Genomic DNA, 25498 nt, shown 5'->3' on the forward strand with positions numbered 1-25498 from the left:
TTATTTATTTATTTATTTATTCATATATAATATGTATGTATATTTTTTATATAATACGTATAGGCGCGAATCTCTCTTGCACATGTAGCAACGACGCTGATTTTCCATCCATTGTGTTGTGTGGCCGTTCCTAAAACGCTCGTGCGCGCGCTCGCGAGCTCGTATTCTTATATATATATATATATATATATATATAATATATATATTATAATTATATAATTATATACACAGGATCTCTTTCGTTTTTTATATATATAATTCAATAACATGTGTCAACCAATAACTTATGCTTCGCTTAAAAGCTACGTGTATGGCTGGTGCCATCACTTGAGTAACATGCATGCACACATACACACGCACGCACGCACGCACGCGTATTATCTTTATAATAATTAATCACAAATCACTTGAATTCGCTCTTGCACACACAAACGCAAACGTAAAAAATTTAAAACGCGTCGAAAGAAAGGTCTTTTAAAAAACTCAACTATTCAGACGATATAAGAGTTTCAAAGACGTCTTAAAGATGCTTGAAAATTCAAATAATTTCTCCCTCTTTGAAAACTCCTTCGAATTCCTCCCTCCTCGAGTTAAAGTTGTTCAGACATCCTAAAAACTTTTATGACATTTGAAGAGCAAAGTTTTAAACCGTTCCAGACATTCCTTAAGTGTCTCTTAAATTATCACATTCTTTCTTGGTGCATTCATACATACGCAAGCGTCATATACATATTATTTTGTTCGCGCATTCGCCTCATACATAGCATATAATAACACGAAACGTAGTCTCACTCGATTAAACGGCTCTCGAAGACTAAAAACTCCCAAAGCGGATCACAGTCTATCTCTGCACACGTCGAGGTTCCGCCAAAAAGCCAAAATTTCAAGCAAATATTAACCAACTCTAAACTACCGTCCTTCTCGCGTTCTTGAGAGAAGACGAAGATCGTGCTCCTCTACATCCAAGATCTTTTAAAAATCACCGTTCCTTGAGAATATCTCACAACCGAATGAAACTCGACGGTTTCTCTTCTTCAAAACTCTTTACTTACATACGCGAATTTATGTAGGTGGGATTAAAATTAATTCTGTTATAAAAATGTTTATAACAATAATTTAAAAAAAAAAAAAAAAAAAAAAAAAAAACACCCTTTCAACTAATCCGAAATAATACAGATATTAAATCGGAAATATCGTTCACGCTTGCTTTCTTTCTCATTGTCAGTTAATTCGCACTTTTTTAAAACGTATTCGTTTTTAGATACGTATTAAGTACATATTTTTTCGCGTTTTAAAAAATTTTATCACAACTAAGATTTCATGTAAAATCGGAGAGATTACAGACTTTTATTACAATGATTATTGTATTTCGAAAAGAAATTCTCCAAAAAAAAAAATATTAAATATTACTCGCGCGAAACTTTTATTATCGGTTTACGTTTTATACATAAAAACGGATTTCGTCTCTCGGATAAAAAATTAAAATAAAAAAATAATTCAACGATAAAATCTCGATTGGACGCAATTTCGTGGCATGCTTCTTGAACGAATATAATCATGTAGATCGCGCGGATACATATTAAGTACACGCAATTTTTTTTTTATCCCTTTTCCTTTTTTTTTTTTTCTTACCGTCTTTCTAAATTTAGCGATAGTGATTAACTTTATACGAGGAAAGTGACGATATCAGGAAGATTGTCTAGAGAACGAAGAACGGATTAGTCGACTCAATTTTACGTTTGTCGCGTACGTAAATTTTCGTTTACATATAATGCACGTTTGCGGTAATATTAGAGTATATTTTAAATGCTGTAGTTTCGTTTTAGCAAACGTAGAAATACTTTTCCGAATAGAGATTTCAATTTCGTACGGTTATAAATACGAATTTCATTTGGAGTTCATTTGTAAGTTATTGTTTAACGATATACAGCGTAATTGTTTTCTGCATAATTTTCGCAAATCGGTATTATTAAATATTTATGTCAAATATATAGATTTTAATAAATTGATTCAAAAAGACAATGTTTTCTTTTTCTCCGCTGATTAGCTTACAATTTCAGAAATATAACGGTGATTACAAAGAGCTGTTACGTTATCCGATTCGTTAAAACGCATAAAGTTTTACACCAAAACTTCCCTTCTCGCATACGAATTATATATTTTCATTAAATAATCTATATATAATCCTCTCTTATATCGCGAGAATTTATAATATCAATAAATATTATAAGGTTCTGGTCGCCACTATATGTATATTATCGTGTTTGAAACAATTATGGCAATTAGCATCGATACAGCAGGCAATATTCAGTCAAAGGTTACACTTATGTTCGAGAGATTACGTTTTTTTTTTCTTTTTTTTTGGTCGCTTTATAAGTGCTTGTGCGGTTTGCTTTTAATTGTTCCTTCCTTCCTTCTCTTTGATATTATATTACCCTTCAATCGATATGATATGCCGGTGGGATAATTATTGATCGCTGATCGGAGTTAACGATGTATCGGAACAAACGTATCGCCGTATATATTGAAAATTCTCGCGTTGTATTTGATGCAGCAGAAATCGTTATCAAAAACGTGGCGGTGGTCGCTCAGGTAAAAAAGGCAACAATGATAACGGTCATAATAGAAAAAGAGAAAAGTCCTCGCGGTCGATAACTCTTCTAATAATGGCAGTTGTTTATCACTCATCTCGCTATAAATCGGTTATATACGCGGAGACTAAATCTATATAGTCTTTGACAGATCTTTTCGAGATTTCTAAGCTAATCTAATAAATAGTGGAAGAAATAAGTATCCCTAGGCTATATAATGTTGTCCTTCTCACGACGGTACATCGTCGTTTCTCGATAGGCCCGAGAAAAGCATCGATTTAAAGCCCCGGATTAATATTTCTACCTAATGTCGTAGCATTTAGCGCTAATGCAGCTTTTCAAAGTGAAAAGACCTTTGAAAGATTATGAGATGCCTTTCTGATATCCTTACGATACGCTTCTCAGACATTAGACCTTGTTTAGGTCTGATACGCAAGAAGATCGGACAACTGCATTTAACGTTAACGCATGACGTGCATTATTTAAATGCAAACTGCGTTCTCTTTTCACCACAACCTGATACTAAACGTCATTCTACATGTTTTAATCTCTCTCAAGGGATATTGCTAAGATGTAATTACGCATACAGGAAACCCTTTATCGCAGTGAACAAGACGGAGCGGTGTATACGGGGATTAAAATTATACAATATAATATGTATCTATATATATATATATATATATATGTATATGTATTTATGTATATTAGAATTATGCGTATTCTTTGATAAAATAGATAATACCGCTGTGTGCGTATCTCGAGTTTATGGCACTTTATAATTATGGAACGTGCGGCGCGCCCAACGACGAAGATTCGATTTAGGTACCAGGTTGAAGGGAAAAAACCGTCTTTATAATATATATAACTCCCGGCGAGAGATTTACTTAATCATTCTAACTAGCTTGAGATTGTATTACCGGAGCACCTCTGTGTAACATCGAGGCGGGTCGGGACTTTCGTCCGGTCGTAGATGATGGCAGTGTTGCGGGCGGTTGCTGATGCTGTTGCTGCTGCTGTTGAGCTGCAAATTGTTGAGCAGCCATCGCTGAGTCTCGTCTCGGTATTTCCGGTGGTGACTGAAGCACCTCCATGTACTCGCGGATCAGATTCGCTATTTGATGAGCCTGGAGAACAATTTCGAGCGAAATTAAATATACCAGCAATTATAGACGTATATTATGTATGATTTATAATCCCGTATTTATAGTCCTTTCTTGAGGAATAAGGATTCCTTGTTCCTCATTCCACGTTTCATAAACCTTCCTTGATCAGACGAGGAATCATCACCTTATTGGTTCCCTTATTTCAAGGAAGGTTAAGAACTTGCTTAAGGAAGAGATTCAACTTTCTTTCAGATGATGCGCAAAATATAACTTTAAAACTAAGTTGTCATCTGTAGCTGTCACATTTCAATTTGTGGCGTTATTCAAATTGAAAGTTTTCAATTCTTCTATTCATATGATGGACAACGAATTTTTAAATGATTCTGACGAAGGATTTCAGAACGAAAATGTAGATTAATATTAAATTATTAAATTAAATTAATTATCAATTAATTAATATTTATAAATTATTATTATTAATATTATTAATTATTATTTAATTAATCATTAAATTCAAGAAAGTTTACATACATTTGAAATTAGTTGCGGGTAAGTACCATAAAACGGCGCTGTTAAAAATCACTAATAAAAATCCCTAAAATATTCCTTCCTTTTAGAAGGAAGACTCGAGGTCCATCTATGAAACAAGGAGGCCTTGGATATTCAAAGAATCCTTCATACAGATTTCCTCCGCCCTTAAGATAAGAAAGGACTATGAATACGGGTATTAATAATTTTAATATATTACCTGCGATGTGGTGAGAATGACCTTGCTCTGTTTCTTATCCGTACCAGTAATGATCATCAGACAGTTGACGGCGGGCGTGTAACTTAGAATACTGCTATGCTCGTAGGTACATAGCGCGTTTCTGGAACGATGTTCCAAAAGATGGAGACCCTGCTGATCAACGGCCAGCCATAATACACGAGGCCAATTCGAGGTGAACGATTGCATCACGTCGAAGATCGTCGCTCGGTGCAAAGGCCATGATTGAATCAGATTCAGGAAAGCCTTCTTTGCTTCAGGTGGCGACATTCCGCGTAAAGACTGGTGGTGCTGGCGCACACCGTCTACGCACAAGCATGGCACCAGTCTCGACGGTAGGCAGTGGCTCGATATCGTTCGATAATCTGGCTCCGATATAGTGTCTTGGCAATCGCCCATTTCCAGTTGCGCTTGCAAAGCTGACAGCATCATCTGTGAGTGAGATTAATTTCGATATAAAGGAGATCCAGGGGAATGACATAATAATAATATTTTAATAAGCTTGAAATTAAAATTAAAAATCTTTCTTTTGCGCAATTAACAAGGCGACGAAAGGAAAAATTACAAATGGATTAATTAATATTATTGATAACTCACAGCTTCCTTCTCAGTGATGGGAAACCGATCGGCGCGCAAATCATGTAACACTTGATGATACAATAGCTCTTTCTCCACTGGGTCGTCTAGGTTCATGTATTGGTCCAGGAACAAGTGTTTCTTGAATAGGAAAAAGTGATGCACGTGCTTTCGTTGCGAGCCCTGTTGACTCTGCTGCGATGTCCTGTATCGTTCCCACTTGGACATGACGTCGGCTATCTTCTCTTCAGGGATCAGCGATCGTTCGGTCGGTCCCAACACCTCGTAAATCGCGTAGCCTGATGTAAAGAACAAATATAATAAGTATCAATGGAATAAATTTAGCACGAGACTGTGACTTGAAAAAAATGTTACAATATTTTAAAATTTTAATATTTATAAGAAATACCGGTATCAAAAAAAAAAAAAAAAATACAAAAATACGAAATGGTATAAAAGAAATGACATACCCATTGCTGTTTCTTCGAGTCCTATCTTAGTCTTGATGATCTCCATGACGTCCCTGGCAGTTGCAGATGGATGAAACTCGACGGCATGGTATTGGCCATCCATAAAGTGGAATCTTGCGTAAATCGGTCGGCGATTGATGGTGCACATGATTTCTTCGCGACTAGGCGGCCATTGCCGTCTTCGAGTGCCCTGAGTCTTATAAAGGCACTTTTCCGCGAATCTCGCGTACTTGCCCTCCTCGGTGACATAATCGCTGGCGCATCGCTTTAAATGTGCAATCAAGTATTTACGTATAACCTTTTGAGGCGGAAGAATCACGGAACATGCAAGCGAGAGCAACGCCCAGTGTCGCAGATTAACGCGATTGTTCGGATCCGGATGATCGGTCGTTTGTTTGATCAATTGCAGATACAGCTCGCCCAACAAATTCTCCTTTCGTATACAACGTTCCATGACGGTTTGTATAAGATTCACGTGCTCGTCTTCGACTCTGCGAACCGTCTCGCCGTTCTGGCCGAGCCCCGCGTACGTTAGAATCAACTGGAAGATACCTAAAGAGATCTGCTCGTCGGGATCTGGCAGTTTCGACAAACTCTGTGGTATCTGCTGTCTACTGAATGCCCAATAAGCATACGGGAAGCCTTTATAGGTCTCGCCATGATCGGCACTTCCATGCTCTTGCCTGAGTTTCTCTATCCGATGCTTAGATAATCTGCGGAGCGTGTTCCTGAGAAAACCGCCGCCGGAATCCTGCGGTTTTCTGAGAATTTCCGAATCGACTAGCGTTCGCCGACAGTTGACCAGATTGTGATAGAGTCTGATACGATCCTCGTTGGTAATACACTTGAGTTTCTTCGTAGGCACCTCATTTTCCGTAATCCAGCCCGCCAATGCCGAACAGTAACTGACTATCAGACTGCCAATCTCGTTTTTCTGCGGAGTTTCGAATACAAAACATTTGTGCGAACTATCGGGATTATGTCGCAATAGCGAAAGCGTGATAAATGAGTCACTCGGATCCAACATGATGCTCTCGACATCTTGATAGCGATATTCGGACAGAACAAATTTATCGTCCGGCTTAATTAGCATAAGACCGTCGCAATTGATACCAAGAATCAATTGGTTGCCGTAAGACCAATATCCTCGGTAAGTAACGTTAAACATTGTCGTGCCGTAAAGAGGATATTGCATCACGCAGGATAGGTACAGAACTTTAGCCGCCAGTTCCTTGCGCCCGGCGCCATATTGCCGGTGAGCTTGCGCTATAATCGGCACCCAAACGTCGTCGCCGCGAGCGCGACTGATTCTGTAAGGTAGAAAACTGTCCACCTCGCTATAATAATCCAGTCTGTCGTTGTCCTTGGGATCTCCGAGGGATACTTGCGCCTGCAATCCTGCCAATTGCAGCGCCACTTTCTCAGATACCGGAAAATCGTCACACTGGAAGAGAGAGCGTTAACAGAATAACGATAACAGGAAAGAGAACATAGTAGAAGCTTCTTAGCTTAGATGTAATAGCTTAAAAATCTTATACCTTTACGACATTGTAGACCGCTTGCGCGTACAGCATATTAACTTCCACGGGATCTTGCGAGATTTCTCTTGGATTACGGAACAATCTTCGTTTGAAAACAAAGCGATTGTCGCCGCTGCCTAGAGTAGCGTTATTACCTCGTCGCAATGTTGAGAACGTTGATTGTGCGGTATTTAATTTGCATTGTTTCCTTCAAAACAAGTGTTTATAATTTATATGTATAATAAGCTCTCGTTTTACATTACTATGTAAATTATTCAGGGTTGGAAAGTAACGCGTTACCCTTACAGTTACTTTTCTTTTATAACAAAGTGTTAACGGCGTTACTATTTTTTTCCTTATTATTTATGGTTTTACAAATTTATAATAAAAATTTTTTTTTAATTTATTGATATTTTATTAATATTTTAATTATTAATTTTTTTAATAAAATATATTACAAAAGTATATTTTTAATTTAATTTCTGATCTTGTTTTAACATTAAAAAAGTAACGATAACGATAACTAGTTACTTTTTAAAAGTAACTTTTCCATCTCTTATTTATTATACTTGCATCTTTTGATTATACTTACATCTCCCATGCAGCGATTACATCGTACAGGTAATCGTGAGCTCGCACGTGCTCCTCTCCATCGGGTCTGCTTTGATAGATGGCCCAACCTTCCAGTGACCGAAGACCCAATTTTTCTCCGAGTTTAGCGACAGCATCGGCGGCCGTGTCAGTCGGATGTACATCGATCGCTTTCGTTCTTCCATCCAAAAAGAAAAATCGACAGACTATGGTTCCCAATCGTCTCATAGCGGCAATCTCTACGGTAGACGGTGGATGTTGCCTGCAAGATACTTTGGTATTCTTGCAATTGTCCACACACCATTGCACGTACTGTCTCAGCTTGCCCTCGAGAGCAAGATTCTTCTTCAGGAAGGAAACAAAATACTTGTAAAGTAGTTTGCTTGGTTGAAAGGCGACAATCGCCAAGCATAACAGCAACCACACTTGTTCCGCCCACTCGACGTTGGGATTATTGGTAGCCTGACGCATGCATTGCACGTAAATCTCGTCTCGTAATTCTTCCCGCTCAATCCCGTAAGCGATAATACTCTGGATCGTAGCTATCTCTTGATCCAATTTCATTTCGCCACGTATGTACTTACATAAATCCTAAAAAGGAAAAAAAAGATATTTAATATGCTAATAATGTAATAAAAATATATGATATATTTTAATTATATATTATTTAAATTAATTCTAAAAATAACAGTAAATATATATTTACTACTTACCCTGAATACAGAACACGCAACGTTCACATTATCAGGATCATACATATGAATGTGCGAATTCGGAATGCTAGATCCTTTGTAGTACGTGACCATCTCGTATTTCGGGATGTATTCGATGCTCTTGCCGCGCGACTTTCTCGTCAACGTGGCTATTATGGTGCCTTCGGGGGAACGTTCGTGGCTGTTGAAATAGTTTTGCGCAAACTCAACAATATCGTGATAAGTAGTCTCGCTCTCCTGTTCCTTCTTGTCCTCGAGTTCCTGCAATTTGCGTTCCACGCGACACTTGCGTCGCTGCTCACGCTCAACCGGCAACTGCTGCGACGTTTGTGACTGCGACTGCGGCTGATCGTGACCGTTTTGTTGCGCCTGGGGTATCGTCGTCTGATGATGATGATGATGATGATGATGTGGATGATGATGAGCAGCGAAACTCGTTGACTCCGACTTGGATGGCGGACTACCGGCAATTTCCTTCGTCATTTTGTTGCTGGGCGGCAAAGATCCGCCAGCTTCGCCGTTGACCATTTGGGCAGGACTATGGCTGCCATTGTGGACGATCGGACTATTGAGCTCGTTCTCTTCGCGCGGCAATACAGATTCGTAGATCGGTTCGCCATTGTCATCCGACGAGTCGCCATTCATCGCCAAAGGTGGCGCCGGAGGTGGTGGCGGTGGAGGCGGTTCCGTGGGTTCCGGAAGACTCGGTTGACCGAGTTTGCTACTGTTCAAGTTACCTGTACCAGGTGGCAATCGTTGCTGCGGAGATGTCACTTGCTGTCCATTGACGGGAGAAGTGACTTTCGACGATTCGGCGGCCTTGGAATTCAATTCCATCTCTTGTTGGATGACAGTTTCTAATTCTACATCCAGATCCTCGACCAATTCGTCCATCTGTTCGCCGATCTCGTCGATAATCTGATTGCTCTTGGTCGATTGTACGTCGGATAAAAAGGAAAAAAGATTGTCTAGGTCTACTGATTGCAAGTCCGAGGCGGCGGCCATCTTCGAGTTCATTTGCTCGGCCATCTGCGACAGGGCAGCAATTTCTTCCTGCGCTTTCCTGCAAAATCGAAAGGAGATTATTGTACATTACGATCTATACTATATATTCTTCTCAAAAAAAGTGCTGCAAGTGTTACGATTAAAATAAATTTCATATAAGAATTTAATCATGATTGTGATGCATTCGGTGCAATAATGGTATAAATAAGAAAATATAATTTAAAAACTTTATAAAGATAAGCAATTTCAACAATAATACAGATTGAAAATAAATTTCAGCAATAGATAGAAATAATCCAACATTTACGATTTGTAATGATTACCGTAATTGTATGGCTCTTTAAACAAATATATATTAAAGTTTCAATCTTTACGCTGTTGCGTATATCCTTCGCGTTCACTTTCTCGATTAAAAATACCTAATGTTGGAATGTATAAGTGTACGTTTAGTATATCACAATCGGTGTGATGTTTATATATATTGTCATGCCCCGCCTATATCAAACTAGGATGCGATAACGCTTGCAAACGTTGAACCACACGCAACGATACTTGGCATGCAACGAATGCATGCCTTTATTCGCGTACGTCACACGAGCTTCCGTCGTTGAGGAACTTACCCAGATTCCATCCCGTCAATACCATTGTACTGCGTGCTATAAAAGGGACACAAGCCATTAACGCACGCAATCGATTGCATTATTAATCGATTGCATCGGTTTTCTTACGCGAAAACTATATTACTACGTAACGCTTGAGAAAATCGAATAAACTCCCCGTTTCCCCGTTTCCCCTTACCTCTGGCTTTCCTCCAATGCCTTCTTGTCTTCCATCAATCTTCTTTCCTTCTCTAACCGTTCCCTCTTTCTCATCTCCTCGTCGACTCGTCTCATTTCACGCAGCGCAGCAGCCACCTCCCTCGCGAAGACGCCTCGTAAATGACTTTGGATCACTATGGCAGCTCTGCGCTTTCTGATAAACATTATTCGCAACTTCCAGCCGCGATAAGCGTGCTGTACCTTGAGTGCTGCCTCCCTTATACGCTTGTATTCTGTCAGACAGAATAATATAAAACAAATTTTGATAAATTTCAAATAATCTTGTTTTTTATATATTTCAGAATTCAGAAGAAAAATTAAAACGTTATGATAAAATTATATAGTGAAATAAAGATTTACGAAAGGAAAAATGTACCTCGTCGCTTGACATATCCACGCCAAATCTTTTGTATCACGATGGCGTTTCTCGTTACGACCTGATTTCTAGAGTCTTCCAAAGGCTCGTGCACGTAGCTTCTCAAAAACACTTTCGTTCGGCCGATCTGCCACTCGGTTTGCGGTATACCTTGTTTGCTGATCAAATATCTGGCTGCCTCTTTCTCGTTGCAGGAAAGCGACGCTCGGCTCTTGTCTAAGCAACGATATCTCGCGACAAAGTCGTGGAACGACATGTGTATCGGAAAGCCTTCTTTACGTATGCGTATAATGTCCAGCATGCCGAGATACTTGAGCTGGTCCAGCACAAGCTTCTCGTCGTAGTGATTGGCCATCTTCTCCATGTTTGGTTTGATGCAACGTGCGTACCACGGTGTGGTCGCTTGCAATACGTCTACTAAGGCTTGCAATTGATGTCGAAAGGAGTCGCAAAGAGTCGGCTTGCCTTTCGACGTTCCGCGTGACATTGTCGTGGCCGCGCTACCGGTTCCGCGTGCAACAGTATATCCCAGTAGATCTTGATAGACGGAAATCTCCTGGACGAATTCGTTGGTGCTCCTGGACATAAAGTCGAAGAACACGTCCTGCTGAACGTCCCGATTCTTGTCGACAAAACCTTCAATAGTGTACGTCACGCAGCCGGCATAGTGTTTGAGTCCGAATTCCTTTTCCCATTTCCGTCGATCATCTCCCTTCACGTAGCACGGATGATTCTCGAATTCCGCATGTAAATTTGTCAGATAGGCCAAGTCCGAGCCTTTCGGCATATGACACTGCTCGGTCAATAACTTGAGAACGCATCGCGGAGGCTTTTCAATTAGTTCCAGGCACATTGTGTTGTCCGTGAATGTGATGTGGGAATATTGGATCTCCTCTTGGCGATACTAAAAACAAATTTATTTGATATATTGAGGGAATCAAAGTTCTTCGACGTATAAAAAAAAAACTTAAAGAGAATCCCGAATAAACTTACAAGTTCCTGCTCTAACGCAAAGACATAGTGATTGAAGAACTTGTGCAGTTTCTCGTTTGTGTAATTGATGCAGAGTTGCTCGAAGCTGTTCAACGCAAAATTCTCAAAGCCAAAGATATCGAGCACCCCGAGAAATCGCGAGCTATCCTGGCCTGGATTCGTGCAATTGTTTATGTGATTGATGAGCCAAGCGAAAGTGCGCGAGTAGAGCGCTTTTGCCATCGCGTGCCTGTTCTCTCGTGCTTCCTGCACTTTCAGCGGGATCTCTGTTATATTACCGCGAACGTTTATCTGTCGTATCAGCACCACCCTAGTGAGATCTTCCACCTGAAGACCCAATAATGGCGCCACCGTGTCAACTATATTTCTGTCCTCCGTCGACAGTTCGCATCTTTCGCCGTCGATGTCCTCGAAGCTTAAATTTCCAAGCCACAGGATGGCCGATAGTACCCGAAAAATGCCTTCGCACATTTCTGGCGCAACCTACATAACGCGAAGAGGAAGCAATTAATTATTATTTCATAATAATGGGATAATAATAAATTTCTTTCAACGAGAGCAATAGCCATACCTGAAGCACATTGAAGGCGAGCCTGAGAGCGTCGAGTTTCTTGGAATCAGAAATTCCGTCGATCTTTACGCAACCGGACTGATTGAGATATCTGTAATGACTGGCTGGTCGTAGCTTATATTGCTCGGCGAATTCCTTGTCTCTCGTGCCGGCCTCCACCAGTTTATAAAATACGTGATAATTGCGCTCCTCCGGGCTTTGAAAAGTGATACGGCTCTGCTCCAGCAAATAGTCCTGAATGATGCAGCCCTTGATCATCCATTTGTTGTCAAAGCACACTTGCATGAACTTGCCGAAGCGCGAACTGTTGTCGTTTCGCACCGTCTTCGCGTTGCCTATTTTCACAAATTCAATTTATTTTCCCTCAAATCAATTTACATCAAGTCAAACACTCTCTTTTTATACATTCAAATATCCAGGGAATCTGAAAATCTCATCTCAAAGAGATTCCTTTCCAGATTCGTTTAAATACGGAACTCGGGCGAAAACGAGGATAAACTCCAAAAATAAGCCGGAGACTTGAGAAAAAGACTTTGACGTCGTTATGCCATGAGATGAATGAACGACACCAGACAGATGTGTTTTATTCATAAAACCTCCTTGCCTCGTGACCTACTTCGTTTCCCCTGCCGTTGCATTTAACACCTGAGTTGTCGCCGCGCTTGTAACTAAAACTCCTACTGATGAATCGCGATTGTTTCCAAACGCGATTAGAATCTATTCTATTATTTCCGCGTATTCACTCGGATAAACCGCCGAGTTTCGTTTAATCGTTCATCACCGTAAAATTACTTAAAATTATACTGGATTTACTTTTCTTTTTTTCTTTTCACAATTTTATATATCAATACTAATAGAATGTTTCAAACTATTTTTAAGCGAATTTCCCTGTACAGATTTTTAGATTAATTTAAAATTAATAATCTATGTATCTATTAACCGTGAAATTAATAATATATGCAATGCCAAAAATGTAAATTTTCCTTTCGTAAATATATTTCCATTTAGTATAAAGATTAATCTCTTAATAAACTTGCAGCATATTAATAGTCAATCGGTCGTATTATCCAAGTTTCCTAATCAAGAAATGCTATCTCGTTTTTACTACTTATACCAATAAAAGACTCGATCCATTATATTCTAATAGCATCGAGGATCGAGGCAGAGAGTTTTAAAACAAGAGTTTTTTTCTTTCTGAGCTCGCGATAAATTGGCGATAAATTGGCGATAAATTGGCGTGGGATGAGATACGACGAGGAAAACGCGGATGTTTTCAACGGATGTTACCGAATGCCTCGAGGATGGTATTGGCCTCCAGGATCTGCTGCTCCACCCACGTGTCGACGTTGCTGGTGACCGAACACAGGTACTGCAGGATGAACTTGGTGGTCTCGGTCTTGCCGGCTCCGCTCTCGCCCGATATCACGCAGGACTGGTTGCTCTCGGTGTCCTGCAGGGACTTATACGCCGCCTCCGCCAGGGCGAACACATGCGGCTCCAAGGCGCCCATTTTCTGCTGGTGGTATCGATTCACGTATTCCTGCGAAAAGACGTACCCTTTTCGTGAAACGAGTTCCGGCCGTTAACGAGCTACGCTTTTCTCCGCTTCGACCTCGTAAGAATCGGCGGTTCTAAAAGCCTCGTCCGATTCGCCAAAAGCATTTCTCGCGCAGCAAAAAACGACAATCGGATGCAATCTATTCTCCTACAATGGAGAAAGCTTTAGAAATGTTTTACAGCAAATATACGGCAAACGATGCTTAGAAGATTAAGATTATTGGATCCTTTGTAGAAGATCGATGTAAATTTGTCGAACATTCAAATATAGGATAAACTAGGGTATGATGACTATATAGACTGTAATTTTTTCAATAATCGCTACATGGTGCACCTTTTTAGTCATTATCAAAGATAATCGATATTTACGGTAGTTTATGTGCATACATTGTTCGAAATAACGATATTTTGTGAATGTTACATCATATTTTTACTTTTGACTACCCGCAAAGTCTTTCATTCGTCCACTAAAAACTGTTGTAACGTCGAATAAATTACATTTAAGCTATCGTAATCGACGTTAGACATATTATAAAGATATGTAAATTGTTATATGACCTATAATTTTTATTTTCGTTTTTCCCTAAAAGCTGGATATGGGTAAGATAGCCAATGCTTATTTGTTGTACTATTTTGAAAATTTAAAAATTTCTATTAAATATTTTCCTTTTAATTTCGCTAATATTACGTAATTTAAGCTTCAGAGAAGATAATAGTCCAAACGCTATTAAAAGATAACAAAAATAAAAGTATATTTTTTGCATTTTAAAAAACTATGGCCATCTTACCCGAGTTTACCCTAATGAAATCTTATATTTCTATCAAATTAAAAAATATAAACAGAAATTTCTATAATTTTTAAATATAAAATAATTATGTAATTTAATTACATAGAGTGTTCCTAAAAATATGCGAAAAAATTCGTAAGTACTTCCCGCGGTAATATCCCATGAAGAAAAGTTTATGTACACCAATCTCCTAAACGACATAGTTTTCGAGATACAGGGGGTTAAAGTTTTAAAAGTATCTGTGTGTCCTAATCGTTGGATAGGTCGAACAAAACTTTGGCCTCCTCCGTCGTTAGAATTAAATCTCTTCCATTTATTTCTCTCGGGCCACCTTAAATCCTTGACTTTGTCTATATCTTTCCCGTTGAAAATATTAAAGATTCAATTAAAGAAACGCATAGTTGCGCATTATGCGCAAAAATCCGCAAATAACACATATTTGACATTTTTTTAAATGTATTCGCCAATCAATAAAAAAGAGAATGGATTTCATGTAATAGTTAGGAAGTGAACATTTCCAAGAATTTCTATAATTTTGTTTAATTTTATTTTTGTCAAATCATATTTTTTGAAATCTCATTTTTTAATAAATAAGTACGACAGCTCTCTTTATTATTATTATTAAAAAAACAAATATCATTTTTTAAACCTTGAAATTCGAAAACTATGCCGTTTGTGAACATTGGTATATATAAACTTTTCGTCAGAAATTTTTCGCACATGTTTAGAAACCCCCTGTGGCTCGTAAAGATTAAAATGTTAAATTATCATTTATATAAATATTTATTCTTGTAAAGATGACGTGAATATTTGTTACATAATACAATACTAATTTTGTTTGATTTATACGCGGGATATATCTTCTAGCATGAAATACCTATAGAAAATGTAAACGCAGGCGGAGTGGATTTTCTCGTCTTTCTTTTATAGCTGGTAAACGCAAACAGAGAGGTTGAGTTCTTCGTGTGCGGTAATCATCGGCGATAATCCGATAGAGGTCTGAAAATATGTGAGCGAGTGTATCCCATCAGCTCCGGTAACCCGATTAATTGCGACGACACTCGATAGGCCGCATGCATCGACGACCGAGTTTGCCATCGCGGATCGCGACCCCTTTTCGCCTTCTCCCCCGGGACCCCGGGACCCCGGGACGTATGTAGGTACGCGGCGTGCATACACGTGCGCGAGCTCTGTGCACGGGATGACGGGATGCGGGATGCCGTGTCGGGTAGTTAGTCGCACCACCCAAGTAGTAGTGCAACCCAGTTTCGCGTCGGGCCTCCCTTCCAAATGCGCTCGCCAATGTTCGTTATTACAAGATGCACTAGTCTGGAATTGCCACGGTTTGATAACGAGCAGGGGTTGCGACAAAACAGGCATTCGCCCGGTGGTGGGAAGATTAATCGGTGAACGGCGCGAACCTCGGCGAAATTGGAATTAATGAACCGTTTCTCGAGATAACACGTTGCAAATGATGTTGCAATTTTGTTTCGCTAGGACATAAAGTTTATGTTTACGCTCCATTTTCTTGCGAATTGACAATTTGACAGCTATAAAGGCAGTAAAGATATTCTGGCTCGATTCAAATATATTTTTCACTTGCGCGATTATTTCTACTTTTATAATATTATCTTTGATTATATTATTATATATTATTTTTTCCAATACTTATTTATTTTTTTAAAGATTCTATGAATCAAAAATCAATTGCGAATCTATCAAGTTATATTAAATTTATGATTTAAATATTATATACATATATATCTATTATAAATCAATAATTTTAATTAATTTTTGAATAATATAGTAAATTTAATTAAACTGCACTAGAGCACACAAATTTTAATCGATACGTGTGTTATCGTACACAAATTTACATTTGCATAAATAATTAAAAAAATAAAATAATCAATACTAAAACAATAAGAGTTACTATTCAAATAATAGTAAATATATAAAAATAGTCACACCTCGCTAATTCGATTGTCATTTAAATATGTTGTAGAGGGAAATGTCATTAGTAATTCTCCCTGTAAGAATTAAATTGGAAACGGTATTGATTTAGATATAATAAATTAAAGCTTGACAATTTTAATGCTTTTCTTTAGCTACTATAAGAGTGAGGTTTGTATATACTTTGCGAGCTATGTTTGACCTTCTAAGTGGAAAAAAATATTGTTTACATCAAATTAGAAATATTTACATGGCCACGTATATTTTGCCAAAAATTTTTAATATAATGGTTAAACATTATCCACCTTGACTGTGATAATTAGATAAATAAAATATTTATATATGCAATTTATTATTTTTATTCATTTCTCCTCATTTACTGCAACATATTTGAAGTTAAAAAGAGACTCCTTCCCCTACCCACGTGTAAAAGTGATGAATAAAGTGATAAAAAGCACTTTTTTAGTCATAACAAATTATTACAATTAATTCTTAGGAATTAAGTTAGGGACGACAGGAGATTTAGGAGATAAAATTAAAGTTTGATAGTAAAAGCTATATATATTGCTATATAATAATTTATGGGCAGGGGAAAGGAAGCTTCTTTTTAACATTACATATATATAAATTGAACTACTCAGGAGACTTCCCTCTACATATTTAAGACGATCAAATCGGCGAGGTGTGATCTTTTTTATACATAATATTTACCGCCGATATCACAGAGCGATATGAAACGCCTCGACACATACATAGCTAGCGAGTCATTTTCAATAGAAATGATCTCGAGGTGCGATTCGTGGAGATGGGTTGCTCGAGATAAGCCGCGACGCGGTTATCGTCTGAAGTACCCTTGTGAAAACAAGCGGGGATGTAAAAATACGCGTGAAAGGACGGGTTCCAGGTGGCGGCGCTCCGGAAGTTTCGACACTCCTTCTTGGAAGAGAAGTAAACTGTGCATTCGCACATAAATAACATATTCGCCGTATCATATAACGCTATACTGTTTATAATATCGTATCTTTACGCTTTACTTAATCTTTTAACGCGGAAAATTCGAAACTTTATACAATTTGTCTCAAAAGTTTCGAAATATTTCGTTGATTGATGTTTCACAATTTGCATGTCCAAATTTCGTTATATATATTTTTTCATTAAGGGGTTACACCTAGTCACAACGGAGGAAAAATGGTGTTTTTAATGAATTTTTTTTCCTTAAGGGGAGAATTCGGTCTAGAGGCCTGATTTTTAGGCTTTTTTTGCAAATTTTTTAAAAAGAACGGATAAGATGAATTAAAATAAAAGTTTTTCCTAATTGTTAAGCAACTTTTTAAGTATCTTTTAAAATTTTTTAGAATTAAGCTGCATATAGCAGTTCTTCTAAAAAAAAAAGTAGTTTCACGGTGTACACAATGCCGTTCTGCTTATCAAAAACAAAAAATTCAAAAAGATTCTTAGAATATATGAGTTTGGGTATCGCCCGAAGTAGAATTATCAAAAAATATTAATTTTTTAAAATTCTACAACCCTTTAAAGACGAAAAAAATAGCCGAAAAATTAAGACCTATTTTCAAAGTCACGCCGTTTTGTTATTTGTGCATATTTTTTTAAAATCCTACTGTGGACGATACTCAAACTCATATATTCTAAGAATCTTTTTGAATTTTTTGTTTCTGATAAGTGGAACGACCCCAATCATGTACACCGTGCAACTACTTTTTTTTTATGGGTCGAGAAGAACTAAGCTGCTATATGCAGCTTAATTCTTGGAATTTTTTAATAAAAAAAATTTTAAAAGATACTTTTATTTTAATTGATCTTATCCTAGTTTATAGAATGTATATTTTTCAATTAATAACCGCAACAAAATTTCATTTTAAATGAGTCAATTCCAAACTACAGTGGTCACCGCAAAGCACAAAAAAAAGACCCATTAGGAGAGCGGCCATAATTCAAAATAATTTTGAAATTTTTAAAAATATAAATACACTAAGATTAAGTCCAAATATTGCATTATAAAATAGACAATAAATTGCAAAGAAAAATTCACTGCTTAAGGAAAAAAAATTCATTAAAAACACAATTTTTCCTCCGTTATGACTAGGTGTAACCCCTTAAAAAAATTGTCGTATCATGTCATATGATAATGTTATCGTTGCGTTAAAAAGTTATACGAAAAGAGACATATTTCTAAAGATGTATGGTGTATTCTAAACACCATTAATTACATCTTACGGTTTACATTTTTAATGTAACGTATGGTGTGTATGACGTTATTTAACCAGCGCTGCTCTTTTCAACCTGAAGCCTCTTAAGCCACCTCGCTGTATACAGAGTCGTTGACGTTGCTATCTCCGGTGGAAGTGTAGAAAGGGATGTCGATTCTTCGTTCTATTTCGTTAGTGGGTCACGTCCATCGATCAGTATCGTTTGCACAAGGGAATTGAACGCGTGTCAATAGGATAGAAACTTGTGTAAGATTTTTCGTTCCCTTTTCAATGAACCAAACCAACCAGGGCAAACATAGTAACCCGCGCCGAAATATTTCGGTCGATCGATTAAGGTCGATAATAACCTTCTGTTTGTTATTAGTAGACAGTCGACAAACCCTGTTTACCATTTCCTTTTACAAAGGAGAGTTAGGTTCGCGATAGATGGTCTCTCGACTTTGAAGTCGAGTCTGGAAATGGAACACGTCGACCTATTTTCGGTACATCAACCTCTTTGATTATTACAAGTGTTGACTATTCATTAAACTATCCAATGTGAGATTCAATCGACTGGCCTAAATCAAGTTACATAGCGTTTAATCATCTAATTGGTCCTTAAAAGAATCGCCGATTTTTCCCAAGCATTGCATTCTACGCGAGTTTTACTAATTTACATTTGCAAAGAGTAGAATAATTTTTCAATTTTAATAAAAGGATAAATGTAGATTTATTAGGAAATTTTTATCTGTAAAATTTAAATCGCTAATTATTCGTGTAATCAAATTACAGTTGTGCAATCGTCGCGTGATCCGATACAGTTAATAAAAGCTCCACACGAGTCCTTTATACATCCAGCCCATTAATATCGGTAAATATTTGCGCGACTTTAATTGCGGGCTTACTGTGGGAATAACAATCATTTACCTCGACAACACAAGCAGATTATATTTACTTATTTATCGATCAAAAAGTGTTGTTATACATGTCGATATAACAAAACGATACCTATAAGACGGATATAAATAAGACGTTAAATTTAATTATCCTTAGCCCAAAAGTAAAATTTGGTAACGATAAACCAAGAAACGCATATTCGTTTTTGCAAATGATACATCAAATTGATGAATTGAGAGCGCGTTACTCTTAAAATTTTTACTTTACAAAAATATATTCCATAGTATAATTATATAAAAAAGCATTTTATTGCAATCATTAAAAAAGAAATATGGTTATTTTACTGTATAATTGTAATGCATTTCTGTTTTGTTTCTATCGATAATACTGCAAGTAATTTCACGTGTAATGAAAAAAATTGCAAAATCCATTTTGTCGAAATGTAAGTGCTAGATTTTAAATGTCATATATGTAATTAATTTATGATTATTTTGTTACAATTAGTATAAAAAAAAAAAATGAAAAAGAAACCAATCTGGTCATCCTACTGTATAATTATGATGCATTTCTGTTTTGTTTCTATCGATAATTGTGCAAGTAATTTCACGTGTAATGAAAAAATTGCAAAATCCATTTTGTCGAAATGTAAGTGTTAGATTTTAAAAGATTGAATTTTGCCGAATTTTGCTGACGCGAATAATGCGTTGGATTTTTTTTTCTTATTTATCGTTATCAAGAATAGCATCGAATCCCATCGGTTCGATCTAGAATCTAGATCATAGTGATCCGAATAGCGAGGATCCAGCAAGGGTACCTTGGGGAGAAATGTGTGAAACTGGCGGCTCCGAGGCGACTACGGTGAGTCCCGAATCCGATCCGCGTGCTTCGGCACGATCAATAACTCCGGGCGTGCACCACCACGGTGTGCCACCCTTTTCCTTCGAGCCCCGGCAGGGGTCCTTGGCTGGCGGTACCCCCATCGTTGACCTTCGCAATCACGCGTGATGCCGTAGCATGCAAATTTCCACGAGTGCGCAAGAATAACACGCCACGTAATATAATTCTTTTTTTTTAATAGAATCAATTTCTTTTTTTTCAAATCCTGCTTTACATCTGTGTCCTAGAATCGTACGTCAATTATCGCAATTTCAAGGTTGAAAATTATAAGATTGAAAAAATATAAAAAAATAACAAGCCACGTAATATAATTCTTTTTTTTTTAATAGAATCAATTTCTTTTTTTTTTCAAATCCTGCTTTATATCGATGTCCTAGAATTGTACGTCAATTATCGAAATTGAATCAAGGTTGAAATTTATATAAGATTGAAAAAACATAAAAAATACTGCAAGAGCGTAAAAAAAAATGTAATAGAGGAAAAAACACCAGGTTTCTTCCTCTCTTTTAATTCTGCCGTAATTGAGTTTAAAAGAATACAGGATGTTCCCCTCTCTTTTAAAAATTCTCCTCCGGATACACGTTGAGCAAAATGCTATAAAATGTATAAAGCGTCTCGAGCGAAGTCCTTCCCAAATGCGAGACAAAGTAAATTTTATCGCCGCACTCCGTCGGTTCCCACCGTCCGATGCAATTTGCGCTCGCATGCATCGCTGCACCACGCTTTCCGCAACGCAAACGTCCGCGATTGCACAGAATAATATTTGAAAATTTTTCGAAATAAAAAAAAAAAAAAAAATGAGAGAGGCCTACCGCATCTGTTAGTTTAATATAAAACCATTCATGCGGTGGATTATTGCAGTAGACAAAATCGGCCCTTCTATTTTTCATTCAAGAGAATTATTATTTAATTAAAAATATATATAATACTAATAATATTATATAATAATAATAATAATAATAATAATAGCTTCTTATACCGTTAATATTTTTAGCTTTTCTTTAATTAAAAATATTGCAAGTTATATTTGAATCTTCAACTAAAATTCTACCTTTGATTTATTTATCTTTCAATTTAATCTAAACCTAACGATCTCTTTTTCGAGGAACTTGTGTCTCGCAATAAAACATTTTCCTTCCTTCCTTTGGAGTTTAGTCAAAGTGTCCGCCATCAAGTCGGCCTCCCAGAAATAATTCGCCCCTGATCGCAAGCGCTCCGAGACATAACTATCGACGATGAGTCTGCGGTATACGAGGGAGAGAAGCCGCAGCACCACGTGCACCCGAAAATAGATGCACCGAGGGAGGATGAAGGAAGGGAAGTGCTTTGCTCGGTTATCGAAAGCGTGCGCTTAGCGTTCCGCCAGATAAACGAGACGAATTTATCGTCGATAACTCCAAACTCCCCCTGGGCTTTGATTCAGCTCCGATCGCGATAAAAGTCGCGATGCGATTCCGCGCTTTAAATGAGAGAGAGAGAGAGAGAGAGAGCTTGAATTGAACTAATTGTTAACATTATCGCCACGTGAGAAGAAGCAAGTCGAGCGTGCTATCGCAAGGTTTCGTTTCATCAACGTGACCTAGAAAAACCGCCGTCCAAGACCAGTCGCTCTCATCGTTTTCGCGAGTTATCTCGGCGTAAGCACGGCGTCCCCGTTTCCGTTTCCTGTTTTTTCAGACCAATACGATAAAAGCATCCTGCCGCGGTACGCTTTACAGATTCGCAAAGTTATCCAGGGAAAAACTCATTCGTACCACGAGCACGAAGGAGTTTGCACCAGCGTACGCAAATTGCACGTACGCACGCGATGAAGAAGTGCGTTGCCCACATAGGATCCAAAACGCTCACGAGAGTGATATAATATAAATATATTATGTAAATATATGTTTGAATATGTAGGTTTATATCTTCTCAATTTTAGCAATCAAATATTGAAAGATTTCAAAATATGAAAAAGGAAAAATTATGTACATTTTAATATTCATTTTCTTTCTTTAATTAATTTAGACGACTTGAAATTTTTTTACAATGTATTTACTCTCAATAAAGTTAATCTTCAAAATTAAGTTTTTGTCTTCCTTTTTTTTTAGTTAAATTTTTACAGTATATTTCTCAAAATTTTCCGATAAATATATGAAATATATAAAAGTATTATATATTATGTATATTAGTAAAAATTAATATAAATTAAAATTTGATAGAAAATTATATTAAAATTAAAATTAAAATTATATTTTAAATATTTTGAAAAATTAAATATTAATTTAATACTTTTATATAAATATATATAATATAAAAGATATAAAAGATATTTAAAATGTAATTTATTATCGAATTTTAATTTATATTACTGGATTAATTTGTAACTCGAGTGAGCCACATAATCTAGATTGTCCTGTACTGTTACACACGTAAACAATATGAAATAAATAAAATATTACTAAGATTGTAAAAAAATACCACGAGAATTATAATAAAATATGAGAATACATAAAAAGTATGAGAACTTTGTAAAAACTTTGTAGCAAAGTAAAATGCTATGTTAATGTTATATTAAAAGGAATGTTTACTAAACAGATCGCAGCTGCTTCTCGCTTTCGCATTGCGTCGTTATGGCATAAGATCATAGTCGCCATACGCAAAAAAAGTGCGTCGGACGAGAGTGAAAGATTCGAGACAGCAGTTTTAATCTTTCAGCGTGTGACGGCAGGGACAACGTCGGTTTATCTTCCCCAGAAGATTGACGCGCGCTGCGTTTACAGCTCTTTTTCAACTTCCATCAGCGACGGCGTCGCGCATTGTCGCCCGATATTTACTATTCCTCATCCGTACTTCCGGTTTTTGTCAGCCGCAGGAAGCGCACCGGCAAGTCGTACGCACGAACAATCTATCGAGCTCAGTCTATCGATCACGACGATAACATTGTATTATGCTTTTCTCTATATATTTTCTTTCTTTCTTTCTGTATATCCAAATGAATAAGATCGCGTCATAAATAAATAATTTGTTAGTGATGCAAGTCGGTACCATCATTGAGCGAGCTTTACATTTCGCACATAATAATATTAATAATGATAATATATGCTCATATTTTATTATAATTCTCGTGGTATTTTTTTACAATCTTAGTAATATTTTATTTATTTCGTATTGTTTTCGTGTTTAATACTACAAGACAACCTAATGGAGAAGAAAAAAGTTGCAAGTATAACGCGTAAAAATTATATCAATGATAGTGAAAATGATAGAGGCATCAAAAGTAAGCTTAGAATTGTCAAATCGCTTCCCAGGTAGCAAGCACGCGACATTTTGACGTGAAAATATGGTCAGTTTGAACCAAATATAACGTGATGTAATGACGGAAAAATGTCACAGACCGATGACGACATTTCAAGACGTTAAAAAGACGTGACTTTATCACCATTTTAGACCTATTAGTGACATTTTAATGACATTTAATCATGAATCTTTTCCTCGAACTTCATGATCAAATGTCACGATCAAGTACCAGATTATAGAGGAAATTCATGTTAGGACCCTGAGGTATAGAGAATTGTGAATATCAAAATTATAGACAAAATTGTTTGAATAATTTAAGATATTATAAAAAAATTAAATGGGTTTTTAGTTTAAAAATTGAACCAGAAATGACCAGTTTTTGACGTGAAAATGACATGTGTTTGCTGCATTTGACCTGGGTTCTTTCCTACTTGCTCTAAAATTCACGTTTCGTGATACAGTTGTATGTAATTCCCAGCGCTCAACTTATTTATTATTATACGTAATTGAATTAATTACTCACATTTGTGTAGTAGTCCACTTCCTTGTAAGGGTTCACAGCCACCAGAATGGATCCCGTGTACGTCTGTGTAAAAGTATAGTAATGTCTGTGCTAAGGAATTGTTCAAATAACACTTTTAATTAAAATAACACATTTTTTTAACTAAATATATATCCATCTTTCCAGTCCTTCCATTGAATATTAAAACTATTATATCACTACAGTATTAACGTAGGGAGTGGGTGTCATCGACTAAAAACTGCCGTTGACATTTTTCCATGTTCATAGACATGACATGTTGCCCTTTACGTCACAATGCGACGTACTCTCAATACAAGTTTTCGATTGATGCACACAGAGTAGAGGACAAAAGCTGTTCCAGAGAACTCGAATCAGGATAAAACTTAAAACACATGACCTTTTTTTTTTATTAAAAATACCCTAATTGCGATCGCTCGAATTCTCTGAGTGACTCTGTTTTATAATGCGAACAAAAAGCTGTGATGCTAATTTATTTTTATTACTTGCCTTATAAAAAAGAAAAAACTGGAAAATATTCCCTCCCTTTTTCTATTAATGAATATTTTAACAAATTTCATTTTAGCTCTAATTTCTTCGTTGTTAGCCTCACAAATAATTCGATTGATAAATATTGAATTAGAATTCCATTAAAATAAGATTCGCTATAAATTCACGAGGAAATATCGTTTGGTTTAAATTTAAATTTCATCCTTCGATTGTCAAGTTTACCTTGACTTTCGATTCACTATTCAGTAAATCATTAACGTATCTCGACGTTTTTGTTAAAAAAAGTATAGAGCCTAAATTTACAAAATTTAAATAATCGATTTTAAAATTATTTTGCGTTGTGATATATAAAATTGCAATAATATTGCTCTTACGATTAGAAAAATATAGTAATGGAAGACGTGCTCAAAATTGGATCGTACGTTCTTGCATAATCGTAAAAATATTATCACACAGAAATCTCTCGAGTGAAAGAGAGAGAGAGTAGAACATCGTTCTATCCCTTGCATAATAACTTGAAGATGACATGTTTCTGCCGATACACTGGAGAGAGGGTTCTATAATGACGTCACACCCGGGGGTTATCTATTCCATAGGGGGGATGACTCATAGCTGGATGCTACACCGTAGCAGAAAGAAGAAGGAGGAGGGAGGGGTACACCTACAACCGTACACCCTTCTGTAATATTTGAGACCAGCGAAGGGTGATGATCTACGTCCAAAGGTTCGAAATTCGTTTTGGCCAATAGTAAATTAACCGTGTTGAACCCTCTTTCGCTTTAAATTAATATTTTTTA

The 25498-nt window shown here is 36.9% G+C and overlaps 1 protein-coding gene across 4 annotated transcripts in view; it reads right to left on the reverse strand.

The window, feature by feature from the left end:
• Nucleotides 1-237: 237 nt before the first annotated feature.
• Myo81f (unconventional myosin 81F) overlaps nt 238-25498 on the reverse strand; it is a 39202-nt gene continuing 13941 nt past the window's right edge. Inside the window, exons 3-16 of one of the 4 annotated variants that reach the window (XM_072886876.1) lie at nt 24195-24257; nt 13381-13633; nt 12094-12428; nt 11523-12005; nt 10530-11433; nt 10134-10386; nt 9956-9991; nt 8331-9393; nt 7619-8208; nt 7045-7234; nt 5507-6950; nt 5058-5335; nt 4443-4892; nt 238-3715 (exon numbers count right to left, since the gene is read on the reverse strand). In XM_072886876.1, the coding sequence (XP_072742977.1) occupies nt 3485-3715; nt 4443-4892; nt 5058-5335; nt 5507-6950; nt 7045-7234; nt 7619-8208; nt 8331-9393; nt 9956-9991; nt 10134-10386; nt 10530-11433; nt 11523-12005; nt 12094-12428; nt 13381-13633; nt 24195-24257 (6573 nt within the window). In that variant the 3' untranslated portion in view covers nt 238-3484. Of the gene's footprint in view, nt 3716-4442; nt 4893-5057; nt 5336-5506; nt 6951-7044; nt 7235-7618; nt 8209-8330; nt 9394-9955; nt 9992-10133; nt 10387-10529; nt 11434-11522; nt 12006-12093; nt 12429-13380; nt 13634-18633; nt 19581-24194; nt 24258-25498 lie in introns of those variants that run through there. The other 3 variants (XM_072886879.1, XM_072886878.1, XM_072886877.1) reach the window with 3 other exon arrangements.

Source organism: Anoplolepis gracilipes, chromosome 2 (assembly GCF_047496725.1).
Source record: "Anoplolepis gracilipes chromosome 2, ASM4749672v1, whole genome shotgun sequence".
NCBI classification, from domain to species: Eukaryota; Metazoa; Arthropoda; class Insecta; order Hymenoptera; family Formicidae; genus Anoplolepis; species Anoplolepis gracilipes.